Consider the following 15,724-nt stretch of genomic DNA (forward strand, 5'->3'; position numbering starts at 1 on the left):
TGTTTAGCAGACACCAATTAATGTGTGGCTAAGAAATAAATACCACATCCTACCCAGTAAAACTGAGTTGTTGTAATATCCTGCAGATCGCTATAAAGTAAAACACAAGAAGATGTGTGTGTGATATGTAATAAGACTTGACTACCATCTGATGTGGAAATAATTCTCCAGGAAGGAACTCCCCTGTGGGAGCTTTTATATAGAAAATAAGAAAATATAAATAGGCTGCTTGATCAGTCCTATGAATATATTTAATTTACTATAATAGTTCACCTAAAACATAGACCACTGTGATTTCCTGTTCTTTTGTTGGCATATTGTAATCTCAAGGCTATAATCATGTTGTCAGACCTCTGAAAGCTTACAGTACGCACTCCAGTTCAAAATAGTAATCTTCTCTTCCACAGGGTTGTTCAGCAGAAACATCTTGAGTGCATTGGTATCTGTGAGTGGTGCAAGCAGGAAAAATGCTGATAAGAGTGAAGACAAGTCAGTTGACAGAAATCCATCACTCTTTGCACAGTGCGGAACCCAACTGTCCCCAAAAGAACGTTCTCCCATCTGCATTCATGACTGAGAGACCCATATTTACAATTGAACATGACTTGCTCGCATTAAACCTAACCAACATCACTGATTGTGGAGAGGAAATCCTACCTTATGGGGATATTGAGAAGATTGTCATTGGAGTGGTGTTGGCCATCATCACACTCTTAACTATAGCAGGCAATGCCCTCGTCATCATATCTGTGTGCATTGTCAAGAAGCTCAGACAACCTTCCAATTACTTGGTGGTTTCATTGGCAGCAGCGGATCTGTCTGTAGCTGTGGCCGTGATGCCCTTTGTCATTATTACTGACTTGGTTGGTGGAAAATGGCTCTTCGGAAAAGTTTTTTGCAATGTGTTTATTGCCATGGATGTAATGTGTTGTACAGCATCCATCATGACCTTATGTGTCATCAGTGTTGACAGGTAAGAAATATGATCTTCAGTATTCATGTGTGTAAGAGACCTTACTGTATCATGTTGGGTTGAGTTATAAACGGTCATTTATCAATGCTTGTGATCAATAGAAATAGCATTAGACTAATGTGAGAGCTTCCCTACAGGAGATATAAATCTTTCCCTTATTGGTCCCAGTGAAAATACTTTTTTTTTTAGCTCTCATTAGGTTTACTTAAACTTGAAAATGTATTGTTAAATTAATGCTTTAAACACGTTGGTGGTCTCTTCAAATTTGTCATCTGGAGTATACTGGATACTGACAATGCTACTTACCGTATGAATATTGATCAACTAAATCCACTATTTATACTTGGAGAAGCTCAAATTATTTATTGTAGGTCTTAAATAAATAAACTGTAGATGAAATATTGAAGAAAGTTCCACTGAATAATTTGACTCGTAGACAATTCCTTATAGCATATCTAGGTAGTAATGTCTCCAAGTTTTATTTCTATCTCTTATCTTTGTTTAATACTATCTATCGATATCTATCAACTATCTATCTATCTATCCATCTATCTTTCCCTATCTCTCTTTATCTATCTATCATCTATCTATCTATCTTTCCCTATCTCTCTTTATCTATCTATCATCTATCTATCTATCTATTTATCTATCTATCTATCATCTATCTATCCATCTATCTTTCCCTATCTCTCTTTATCATCTATCTATCTATCTATCTATCTATCTATCTATCTATCTATCTATCTATCTATCCATCTATCTTTCCCTATCTCTCTTTATCTATCTATCTATCAATCAATCAATCTATCTATCTATCTATCTATCTATCTATCTATCTATCTATCTATCTATCTATCTATCTATCTATATCTATCCATCCATCTATCTGTAAAACAACTTTGTGTGTCTCATGATTTCCCCCTTAATATTATTGCTGGGTCATAAATCTTGGGAAAAGCCACAGCACCTCAATTATGCATCATATATGATAACATGATGAAGGTCTATTGTTGACCGAAACGTCTTTGCTGTATACTCACCAATATATGATATATGATGCATAATTGAGGTGCTATGGCTCCCTGGATTTGCTGTTACGATTGGGGATCTGTGCAGGATCCTTGCTACGTGCACCTATATTTTGGACTGTGAGTGCTGGGCTACATTTGCTTTGTTGGGTTATAAATCTTACCTATATTTTAATCCAATTATCTAGAATAATTCACTTAATAGAAATCAGATTAATGGAAAATATGATTGCAGAGTACAGAGTATGTATTCAGTAATGCAATATTTAACTCAAGTTTAGAAGAATAAATAACAAAAATGTAGGTTCATGAATATCTTGTAAAAAATGTTATGCAAATAAATAAAAGTGAGGGGTTAATACAAAACAAGTAATGTTCAAATTCAACAAAAATACAGGATTGATAGAAGTGCTGGGACAGATCACACATTTGTAAGAAGCTTTTCTGCCTGATTGTTGGGTTGTTAAAGAGGAATCAGCTTATGGTAAAAGCCTGACCACAGGCTTTAACACCTGCTTAGAACATCATAGATAATACCCATTAAATAGAAATTACTGAGGTTTAATAATGCACGAACCCTTATTATAAATTAAATGATTCAATCACAAAGGTGAATTCACCATATCAATGCCAATTAATCAGTTTTGCACAAACAATAATTGTATATTTGTTATTTTTAAAAGCCCATATTTAGAACATTGTTTAAAAGGGACATGAAACCCAATTTTTTTCTTTCATGATTCAGGTAGAGAATACAATTTTAAACAACTGTTTTTTTTTTTTTACTTCTGTTATCTAGTTTGCTTCATTCTTTAGATATCCTTTGTTAAAGAATTAGCAATGCACATGGGTGAGCCAATCACATGAGGCATCTATGTGCAGCCACCAATTAGCAGCTACTGAGCTTATTTAGATATGCTTTTCAACAAATGATATCAAGAGAATGAATTGCATTATATAATAGAATTAAATTGGAAAGCTGTTTAAAATCGCATGCTCTTTTTAAATCATGAAAAAAATAATATGGGTTTCATGTCCCTTTAATGACATTTTTTTTAAAATATAGTTGAGTTTTTTCCATATGATTTGGTTCTGTGTATTGATTTCATTTTCTCTATACTTTGCAACTGTAAACGCTCCATATAAGCTTTGTAGAGTGCAATAAATTTAGCAAGTTACAGATCCTTTTTAGCTCAAAGTGGATGTTTCCCAAAATTCATTTTATAAGCTATTTTTGTTTTGAAGATTGGGGTGCCACAATGTTAATTAGTGGTGCAAAGTGCCAATGCAGTTGGCATGAATGCCACCCTTTGATAACTAATAAAAACTGCACCTGTTCATTTGTGTAAAGAGTCAGTGAAGTTGCTTTTTATTTAGAAGTTTCTATTATTTTATTTTTAGATGTTCCCTTCTATTTTCAAAGAAATAATGAAAAAAAACAAAAACTTCCCAGTGATACAAAAAAGACTTGTTAACCTTGTGTTATTATTTATTGGAGCAGAATCACTAAAACCATGAAATATCTCCCAATCTTGAAACAGCACCATAGCATTTCAAAGATAGGAGACATGTTTGCCAGTTAAAGATTCACTAAATGTTTGATGAATCTAATAATCTCTTTAATTTCTCTTATTCTGTGCAACATTTCTCTAATAATGAATTATTTCTCCATTCTTTAGTGAATTAACTTTGTAGAATTACACAGTTTTAGAGGCTGTTAATGATTCTAGCCCAATAGCTAAACATATTTACTGTTATTACACTTTTATGACAATGATAGGAGTCATTTGCAACCAATAACAAACTAAATGATGCCTGGCATGAAAATATGATGTAATCAAGAATATTGCAATTCATATTTTTTTCTATAATACATTTAATTGCTTTAGATTTTACATACAATATAAAAGCCATCTTCACTTTGTTAATAAAAATGGACACACTGTACAACATATCTACAACATATAATAAGGCTTGTTTTGCTGTTTTGAAATCTGCAATTGTGTTGCAAAAACTATGCTATAAAATATGGATTATGTTTTTTGTTGTCTACCACAAAGAAACAAAATATTCATATAAAAATAATATCAGATTTATATTGAAATTCATTTTGATTCATCAAATTTAGAATTTGTATATTAGTTTTGAAAAGTGTTTTACAAAACCCAATTTCATACATACTCCACTGGGAAACATTATTTGTGTAATAAATGGAATTGGGTAAAGGTTTATGGGAGAAAAGGAAGTGTATTAATTTACATTTGTTAGCAATGATTGTCAAAGGGACATACAAAAACAAACATTTTCTTTCATGATTCAAATAAAGCATAGAATAAAAGAAAACCAAATTTGCTTCATTCTCTTGATATCCTTTGTTAATGGAGCAGCAATGCACTGCTGGAAGCCAGCTGGACACACTGGGTGAGCCTATGACAAGAGGCATATATGTGCAGCCACCAATCAGCTAGCTAGCTCCTAGGTATGCTTTTCAGCAAATGATAACAAGAGAACAAAGCAAATTAGATAATAGTAATAAGTAAATTTGTAAGTTGTCTAAAGTTTCACATTTATCATTGAAGTTTAATTTTAACTTTACCCTTCAATACATCTGAATGTTTTTTTCTTTAAATGTTTGCATGCAATTACACATCTTTTTGTAGAACACTGGTCCTATTATAGATTTGTATTATTATACAATGCCCGACCATATGACACTTACATCACATAGTATTATAATTGTATTTGTGACACATAAACAGAGTACATATTTTTAACATTGAAATTAATGAAAATAAAAGCTTATCTTCCACAGCTTCGACATTTACCCATAGATAAAAAATAGATGGTACATTTCGATCTGACATGACGCAGAGATATTACACAACACAGAATCAATCAAATGCAAGGACCAAATATAAAGTTCACCAATAAAGTCCAGTGACCCTAGAGCGATTTAATAGGTGACCAAAATCTGCAAGTTACATATTAGATAACAGTCTTTAAAGGGACATGATAATGATACTAAAAAAAAAAAAAAACTTTCTGAAAGAATTAAACCAGCTTTTTTGCTGTGGGATTTGTCCTATCTGCCAGTGACCATAGAGTCCTTAGTTTCCCAGGACTCAGTTGCACACAGAAAACTCCCTGTTTGTCTAACTTACATTTTTAAACAGCTTTTACATGAAAACAATATTAGTTACATATTTAATCGCTCGCCTGCTCATGACGAGAACGGGTCATCATGTAAACTGCTGCTTGTTAGCGTATGATGACCAGTTTCATCATGTAAACTGCTGCTTGTTAGCGTATGATGACCAGTCTCATCATGTAAACTGCTGCTTGTTAGCGTATGATGACCAGTCTCATCATGTAAACTGCTGCTTGTTAGCGTATGATGACCAGTCTCATCATGTAAACTGCTGCTTGTTAGCGTATGATGACCAGTCTCATCATGTAAACTGCTGCTTGTTAGCGTATGATGACCAGTCTCATCATGTAAACTGCTGCTTGTTAGCGTATGATGACCAGTCTCATCATGTAAACTGCTGCTTGTTAGCGTATGATGACCAGTCTCATCATGTAAACTGCTGCTTGTTAGCGTATGATGACCAGTCTCATCATGTAAACTGCTGCTTGTTAGCGTATGATGACCAGTCTCATCATGTAAACTGCTGCTTGTTAGCGTATGATGACCAGTCTCATCATGTAAACTGCTGCTTGTTAGCGTATGATGACCAGTCTCATCATGTAAACTGCTGCTTGTTAGCGCATGATGACCAGTCTCATCATGTAAACTGCTGCTTGTTAGCGCATGATGACCAGTCTCATCATGTAAACTGCTGCTTGTTAGCGTATGATGACCAGTCTCATCATGTAAACTGCTGCTTGTTAGCGCATGATGACCAGTCTCATCATGTAAACTGCTGCTTGTTAGCGCATGATGACCAGTCTCATCATGTAAACTGCTGCTTGTTAGCGCATGATGACCAGTCTCATCATGTAAACTGCTGCTTGTTAGCGTATGATGACCAGTCTCATCATGTAAACTGCTGCTTGTTAGCGCATGATGACCAGTCTCATCATGTAAACTGCTGCTTGTTAGCGCATGATGACCAGTCTCATCATGTAAACTGCTGCTTGTTAGCGTATGATGACCAGTCTCATCATGTAAACTGCTGCTTGTTAGCGTATGATGACCAGTCTCATCATGTAAACTGCTGCTTGTTAGCGTATGATGACCAGTCTCATCATGTAAACTGCTGCTTGTTAGCGCATGATGACCAGTCTCATCATGTAAACTGCTGCTTGTTAGCGCATGATGACCAGTCTCATCATGTAAACTGCTGCTTGTTAGCGTATGATGACCAGTCTCATCATGTAAACTGCTGCTTGTTAGCGTATGATGACCAGTCTCATCATGTAAACTGCTGCTTGTTAGCGTATGATGACCAGTCTCATCATGTAAACTGCTGCTTGTTAGCGCATGATGACCAGTCTCATCATGTAAACTGCTGCTTGTTAGCGCATGATGACCAGTCTCATCATGAAGGGGAATTGCTGATCACAACTGATCGGTGATTCCTCTCCACAGCAGGACTGATCGTTGGTGGTATAATGGGCTGCACTCCCTGAGCTACATGGGAGTGCTGATAGTGTCACTACGAACGTGCGTGGTGACATCACAGAGGGGGCAGGACCACAAAATGATGGGTAGCTTAGGAGGGTAGCTGTTCAAACCCCTCAATTTCAGCTACCTTATTAGCCACAGAGATCCAAGAGCCCTCATTTGAAAGGACCCACCAGAGAACAAGCTACTGAGCTGCTGAACATTCCTGGTTGAGCGCTGCTCTTTTTGTGGGGTCATGACAAATCCATAACAAATTGTACTAAAAACCTGCAAAACACATTAATTTGGGGCTTTTCAGATACATTTGTTCATGCCTTCCAACATTGTCTAAAAGTTGTCGGAGATGGGGAGATTAGGGAACTTGTGGGTGGCGGCCACCAGCGTTCTCTGGGTGAGGCCATGACTGGAGGGATGGGGTCATAATTGGGCATGCCCAGGCTGGATGGATATGTTGTGGGCAGAGCTGCAACAGTCCCTTAAAGGGCCATGTTACTCATTTACTAAATCACTTGAAAGTGGTGCAGCATATCTATAAAAAGCTGACTAGAAAATATCACATGAACATTTATGTAAAAAAGGAAGATATTTTACTTTAAAATTCTTCATCTCACCAGAGTTCCCTGTAGGCAACTATACTTTAGCTACTCTTTTTACTGTCATCTGCATATGGTGACAAAAAACAACAGGTTGCTTAAATTCCCTTTACAATTGGTTGTGGTTACTGGGGAAATCATTAGTTAAAATATCTTCCTTTTTCACAGATAAACTGCATTACTGTTACTTGATTCAGCATTTGGATAAAATGTCCCTTTAAAACTTGAATGCTGAAAAGTTGCAGGTGAGAAGCAGGCCATACCTCAAACCCATGAAAATCCCATCGGATCCAGGTCAATTTGGACTGCTGTTTGTGCCATGAGAAAACACCTTTCTGGCTGATTTACAAAATATTTTTTAGGAATTTCAATATTAAACCTTGGATGTGTTGAAAACATATTGTTTCCTGTTTCTGTGCTGTTCACATAAATATTTTTTCAAATGACCTTGTGCATGCTCCTATCAACTAATAAGCTTTGTATAATGAAAAATAAAAAATACAGTTCTATTCACATTTTAAAACCATAGATTAGATATGATCATCCAATTGTCAATTTATAATTGAGATACAGAATTTGGCATTTTTTAAAGGCACATGGAACCCAAAATGATTCTTGAATGATTTAGATAGAGATTACAATTTAAAAAAAGTGTTTAACTTACTTCTAGTATCAAATTTGCTTCTTTCTATTGTTATTCTTTGTTGAAGTGATACCTAGGTACACGCCTGGAGCACTGCATGACAAGAAATAGTGCTGCCATCTAGTGCTCTAGCTAATGTATAACATTAGTACTACATGACAGGAAATAGTGCTGCCATCTAGTGCTCTTGCTAATGTATAACATTAGTACTACATGACAGGAAATAGTGCTGCCATCTAGTGCTCTTGCTAATGTATAACATTAGTACTGCATGACAGGAAATAGTGCTGCCATCTAGTGCTCTTGCTAATGTATAACATTAGTACTACATGACAAGAAATAGTGCTGCCATCTAGTGCTCTTGCTAATGTATAACATTAGTACTACATGACAAGAAATAGTGCTGCCATCTAGTGCTCTTGCTAATGTATAACATTAGTACTACATGACAAGAAATAATGCTGCCATCTAATGCTCTTGCTAATGTATAACATTAGTACTATATGACAGGAAATAGTGCTGCCATCTAGTGCTCTTGCTAATGTATAACATTAGTACTACATGACAGGAAATAGTGCTGCCATCTAGTGCTCTTGCTGATGTATAACATTAGTACTACATGACAGGAAATAGCGCTGCCATCTAGTGCTCTTGCTAATGAATAACATTAGTACTACATGACAGGAAATAGTGCTGCCATCTAGTGCTCTTGCTAATGTATAACATTAGTACTACATGACAGGAAATAGTGCTGCCATCTAGTGTTCTTGCTGATGTATAACATTAGTACTACATGACAAGAAATAGTTCTGCCATCTAGTGCTCTTGCTAATGTATAACATTAGTATACATGACAAGAAATAGTGCTGCCATCTAGTGCTCTTGCTAATGTATAATATTAGTACTATATGACAGGAAATAGTGCTGTCATCTAGTGTTCTTGCTAATGTATAACATTAGTACTATATGACAGGAAATAGTGCTGCCATCTAGTGCTCCTGCTAATGTATAACATTAGTACTATATGACAGGAAATAGTGCTGCCATCTAGTGCTCTTGCTAATGTATAACATTAGTACTACATGACAGGAAATAGCGCTGCCATCTAGTGCTCTTGCTAGTGTATAACATTAGTACTACATGACAAGAAATAGTGCTGCCATCTAGTGCTCTTGCTAATGTATAACATTAGTACTACATGACAAGAAATAGTGCTGCCATCTAGTGCTCTTGCTAATGTATAACATTAGTATACATGACAGGAAATAATGCTGCCATCTAGTGCTCTTGCTAATGTATAACATTAGTACTATATGACAGGAAATAGTGCTGCCCTCTAGTGCTCTAGCTAATGTATTACATTAGTACTATATGACAGGAAATAGTGCTGCCATCTAGTGCTCTAGCTAATGTATCACATTAGTACTACATGACAGGAAATAGTGCTGCCATCAAGTGCTCTTGCTAATGTATAACATTAGTACTACATGACAGGAAATAGTGCTGCCATCTAGTGCTCTTGCTAATGTATAACATTAGTACTACATGACAGGAAATAATGCTGCCATCTAGTGCTCTTGCTCATGTATAACATTAGTACTATATGACAGGAAATAGTGCTGCCATCTAGTGCTCTTGCTAATGTATTACATTAGTACTATATGACAGGAAATAGTGCTGCCATCTAGTGCTCTTGCTAATGTATAACATTAGTACTATATGACAGGAAATAGTGCTGCCATCTAGTGCTCTTGCTCATGTATAACATTAGTACTACATGACAAGAAATAGTGCTGCCATCTAGTGCACTAGCTAATGTATAAGATTTTTGCAAAACTGCTGCTATGTAGTGTTGCAGACACGTGCACACTCCTGAACTTACCTTCCTGCTTTTCAACCAAGGATAACAAAGAAACAAAGAAAATGTAATATTAGAAGTTAACTGGAAAATTGTTTAAAATTGTATGTTCTATCTGAATCATGAAAGAAAAAAAATTTTTTTTTATTGTCCCTTTAAGCATAAAAAAATATGCTTACAGATGGTAAGACCACCTTGGGGTGGCGATAAATTACAGATCCTCAGTCGACAAGAGAGCTTGTGGATCCACAAATTGGATAGCCTGGTGCGTAAGGGTTTCAACTTTGAATTCGACATTATTAACTACTGGCAAAGATAATAAATAGATCATGGTTGAGCTGAGATTTAGAAGTTTGGAATCTTTGTTTTTTTTGTAGTCAGACCCATTTATGTAAATAGCCCACTACAATCTTGATATTGCAATAGCCCTATAAGTCATTACTCTACCATACATGTTTACACATCGGATGTATAACTGAGCTAGATTATGACCCTAGTGGTCCATCTAGATCACAATCGCTGTTAGTATCTGATGTGTTAGCATAGATGGATATGTACACTTACTCTGTCTCAAACACATGTGATTGAGGATAAATCCCTTACTATTATCCCTCGGGATGCCTGTATTAGATGATTTTATATTTGGCTAGGTAACATTGCACTGGTCATTTCCTATGGCGGCTGAGGTTAGGAGTATCATGTATGTTCATAACCCCCTGGGACTTGGTTATGGGAAGGATCGTGTAATACCTAAGTTTAGGTTACTTGCGTTATAGCTGTATCTATCTATCTATCCATCTATCTATCTATCTATCTATCTATCTATCTATCTATCTATCTATATATAATGTGTATATATATATATATACTGTATATATATAGATATATATGTACTGTATATATATATATATATATATATATATATATATATATATATATATATATATATACTGTATATATACAGGGAGTGCAGAATTATTAGGCAAATGAGTATTTTGACCACATCATCCTCTTTATGCATGTTGTCTTACTCCAAGCTGTATAGGCTCGAAAGCCTACTACCAATTAAGCATATTAGGTGATGTGCATCTCTGTAATGAGAAGGGGTGTGGTCTAATGACATCAACACCCTATATCAGGTATGCATAATTATTAGGCAACTTCCTTTCCTTTGGCAAAATGGGTCAAAAGAAGGACTTGACAGGCTCAGAAAAGTCAAAAATAGTGATATATCTTGCAGAGGGATGCAGCACTCTTAAAATTGCAAAGCTTCTGAAGCGTGATCATCGAACAATCAAGCGTTTCATTCAAAATAGTCAACAGGGTCGCAAGAAGCGTGTGGAAAAACCAAAGCGCAAAATAACTGCCCATGAACTGAGAAAAGTCAAGCGTGCAGCTGCCAAGATGTCACTTGCCACCAGTTTGGCCATATTTCAGAGCTGCAACATCACTGGAGTGCCCAAAAGCACAAGGTGTGCAATACTCAGAGACATGGCCAAGGTAAGAAAGGCTGAAAGACGACCACCACTGAACAAGACACACAAGCTGAAACGTCAAGACTGGGCCAAGAAATATCTCAAGACTGATTTTTCTAAGGTTTTATGGACTGATGAAATGAGAGTGAGTCTTGATGGGCCAGATGGATGGGCCTGTGGCTGGATTGGTAAAGGGCAGAGAGCTCCAGTCCGACTCAGACGCCAGCAAGGTGGAGGTGGAGTACTGGTTTGGGCTGGTATCATCAAAGATGAGCTTGTGGGGCCTTTTCGGGTTGAGGATGGAGTCAAGCTCAACTCCCAGTCCTACTGCCAGTTTCTGGAAGACACCTTCTTCAAGCAGTGGTACAGGAAGAAGTCTGCATCCTTCAAGAAAAACATGATTTTCATGCAGGACAATGCTCCATCACACGCGTCCAAGTACTCCACAGCGTGGCTGGCAAGAAAGGGTATAAAAGAATAAAATCTAATGACATGGCCTCCTTGTTCACCTGATCTGAACCCCATTGAGAACCTGTGGTCCATCATCAAATGTGAGATTTACAAGGAGGGAAAACAGTACACCTCTCTGAACAGTGTCTGGGAGGCTGTGGTTGCTGCTGCACGCAATGTTGATGGTGAACAGATCAAAACACTGACAGAATCCATGGATGGCAGGCTTTTGAGTGTCCTTGCAAAGAAAGGTGTCTATATTGGTCACTGATTTGTTTTTGAATGTCAGAAATGTATATTTGTGAATGTTGAGATGTTATATTGGTTTCACTGGTAAAAATAAATAATTGAAATGGGTATATATTTGTTTTTTGTTAAGTTGCCTAATAATTATGCACAGTAATAGTCACCTGCACACACAGATATCCCCCTAAAATAGCTAAAACTAAAAACAAACTAAAAACTACTTCCAAAAATATTCAGCTTTGATATTAATGAGTTTTTTGGGTTCATTGAGAACATGGTTGTTGTTCAATAATAAAATTAATCCTCAAAAATACAACTTGCCTAATAATTCTGCACTCCCTGTATATATATATATACATAGAAATGACGAATAGTACAAAGTGGACCACCTTTTACAAAAATGAGGGATTATAAACCAGAGCTATTAAACGGGCCGCATTTTTAAATTTTGAGGAACACTTCTCTGTTTTATGGAATACACCGAATAAAGTTTTTTACTTTTATCTCTACTCTGCACTGTGTTTTACTTAAGCAGCAAGAGAAACACATTGTACCTTTCTTTTTTCTATATATATATATATATATACAATGTCAAGACTTTGGGAAACTACTGTTTATATTTACATTTATATTGATGTTCTAATTACTGCTAGTCATATGTCCTCATAGGGCTTCTTGTATATCAGATAAGACAAGAGGGCATAGTGTGTGTATATAGTCATTTATGTATGAGAAGCTAATAATGACTCTTCCTAACATTTACACACCAGTAATGAATATGCCACTGTCTTATTATCATTACTCACTATCCAAGCAAATTCGGATCAAACTCTAATAGATTGCTCATTCTCTAAGGAGTATACAAGTGGTTAATAATTGTGTAATTCATCTTAGCCAATGGGATTGTTTTTAACCTTTTTTAAACATTACTAACCTGTGTACAATTAGGTCTATGATTATGGTCCAAATGACTGAAACCGGTCAGACTTATTCTCTCATGGCTTATCCTATTTTGGATTCTGCTGTTTGATACAGCTGTCAACTTTTATTTATTTTTTTAAATAAAGAAGTTTTATTTTTACATATGAGGCTGGACTGCTGTGGATTATTGTGTTTGTTTTACATAAGAAATATTCTAAATTATATGAAATGATATGATACCCAATAAATCAGGTGCTCTGACAGAATGCCGACGGACATTTGGCCAATGGACAGAATGCTGAAGCATGTTCCGAGTTCGGCCAAGGGCAGATACGCTCCAGAGTGCTGTGTTCTAATTAGAGCCTCGGGCACCACAACCGCCTCTGGGAACCTAACTATGGGCCCCAGCCCGCACGTCTTGTAGTTCTCTGTATGGGAAATACTCTATCTCTCTATCTCTCTATCTATCTATCTATCTATCTATCGAATCTATCTTTCTATCTATCTATCTATCTATCTATCAAATCTATCTATCTATCAAATCTATTTATCTATCTATCAAATCTATCTATCTTTCTCGTGGCCGTACTGTTATCTGACAGCCACTTGTCTGTCAGAATATTATCCGTTGGTCAAATGTCCGTAGGCCAAATGTCCAATGGCTAACATCGGCTAACGGATTTATGGCACACATGTCATGAATTAATACTATTGTTTGTTTTGCAGTTGAGGGACATACCCAGTGAAAAGTCTCTAGAGTTTTTGTGTTATCTTTATTGCTGTGGTGAATTAGGAGCAGGAATAGATAATCTCCGGTATTGGTCAGAAGCATGTAGAAAGGTCAGAGTTCTTAATCCCATGAAATGCTCACCACCCTCTCCTGGTGCAGTGGGAAAAAATATTTTTAAAGGGCTATGAAACTTAAGAAAATGTGTGTTTGATTCAGGCAGGACATACAATTTTATAAAAAGTTTCCAATTTACTACTATTAACAAATTTGCTTCATTCTCATGATATTCTTTGTTGCTGAGATACTTAGGGATAAATGGTGTTTCATGCCCTTTTAGATTACAGGAAAACCAGGCAAAATAATGAATGAAAGTTAATTCCAAAGGCATTTTTTTTACTATTCATAATTGAAAATTTTGGGCCAGATTACGAGTGGCGCGTTAACAGTTACACACAAGTGAAAAGGGATTTATCGCGGATGTCTGCGTGCGTCAGGTTTATCACTCAAATTACAAGTTGAAAGTAAACACGATCAATTGAGCACAATTGTGATTAATGCTAGAATGATTACCGCGTCCTCAGAGCTCTTGTTAACTGAATCGCGAAACAAAAAGTGCCACAAAACACAACAAAAATAAATTACAAAGTATATTTACACTCATAATAACACTGTCTAATAAAATAATTTATAAAAATATTGCACAAAAAAGTTATAAGGGCTCAAATATATGAGGTCTAAGGCATTAGGAAAAAAAGGCAGGCATAGGGCTTTAACACTGAGATACATACATATACATGTTTAAATGGGGCTGATTGCTGTCTGCCACCTCAGTCTTAGGACCACTGCTTCTTAACTTCCTCTTTAGTCAGAGAGGGTCGGAAGCAACATCGGCTGCTTCATAAATAGACCCCATTAAGTCAACCAGGCAATTAGGTTCTTACAACTTTATGGATCATAATGACCTGGGTATCCCAGCTGGATGATATCACTCTGTAAGGGTCTGTTCTGCTGAATATATTGTATATTCCATATGAGTTGGGGTAGATTGGATCCCAGTATTCAAAATAAAGCAGTGTGAGTGTCCATAAATATCTATTACGATTCCTGAGAAAAGAAGATCATATTTTGTTCTGCTCTGTTTGGTTCTTGAGCTGAGGGATCTCTGATGGACTTTGCATTTTGCTTTCAAGGAAGGTATCAAGATCAGATGGAAAAATCAGCCAATATGTATTTCACTATAAATGGGCATCTCGCGTGGCACTGGTCTAATCTCCTATGTGATAATGCTGCAAAATCAGATGCGATAGTGACTGTATCCTAAAGGTTAAAAAACAAATGCAAAAATCCAGCCCGGCTCATCGATCATACAAAACATAATTTATTTTTCACAACTTAAAATAATATCAGGAAAGGGGATTATAAGTCCGAAAATCCTCATGAATAGAGGGCGCTCCCGTACATTCTACAACATTCTATAACGCACTTCGGGTTTATTCCGTACTCAAAGCTAAATGCTCTCAAGTGTCCAACATTTTTAATAACAACCTCCACCATTGGTTCCCAAAACCCTGACGTCATTTTCTGGACAGGCTTCACTGCACCGTGAAACTGCAAAAAAAATCTTTCTTTGATTTCCCTAAAATCATCATATCCTAAAGGAACCTTAATTATTTTATTTATACATTAGAATTTATTCTCTGCATTTTGGTTTGCAGTCCCAGGACATATCCCCTTCAAACGCCTCTTAATTTTTGTTTATTATAGTTCCTTAGGGACAAATATAAATGAGCTCTTCCACATCTCAGTCAATCAGTCTGTAGCACATAGCAGTGTCATGGTTCTGTAGAGTGTACTCCAGGTTCTAAGGGGCAGTGAAACTAATGACATTTTTAGAGTTATATGAATGGAAAACCAGGCAAAATAAAATAAGAAAGTGCATTGCAGAGTTGTTTAGTTGTGCATAATTAAATATTTTATGAGGAATACAATTTTAAGTTTAATGTCTGTCTTCTCTTTCCCTTAAAATTGTACATGGATTGTATGATTTGCCTATCACATTAGTTATTGTTCATGTTCTAAATATAAGCAGTTGGCAGCTTTAAAAACAAACAAACAAAAAAACAACAGTTTCTACTAAGGAGGAATTTTAGGTTTTATAGTACAATGAAACAGGGAAAGAA

At 36.1% G+C, this 15,724-nt stretch overlaps 1 protein-coding gene across 1 annotated transcript in view; it reads left to right on the plus strand.

The window, feature by feature from the left end:
- The first annotated feature begins 467 nt into the window (after positions 1-467).
- The window catches only part of LOC128648315 (5-hydroxytryptamine receptor 7), a 142,556-nt gene continuing 127,299 nt past the window's right edge, over positions 468-15,724 (plus strand). The window contains exon 1 of the mRNA XM_053700929.1: positions 468-973. Coding sequence (XP_053556904.1) covers positions 468-973 — 506 coding nt within the window. The remainder of the gene's footprint in view (positions 974-15,724) is intronic.

Source organism: Bombina bombina, chromosome 2 (genome assembly GCF_027579735.1).
Source record: "Bombina bombina isolate aBomBom1 chromosome 2, aBomBom1.pri, whole genome shotgun sequence".
NCBI lineage: Eukaryota > Metazoa > Chordata > Amphibia > Anura > Bombinatoridae > Bombina > Bombina bombina.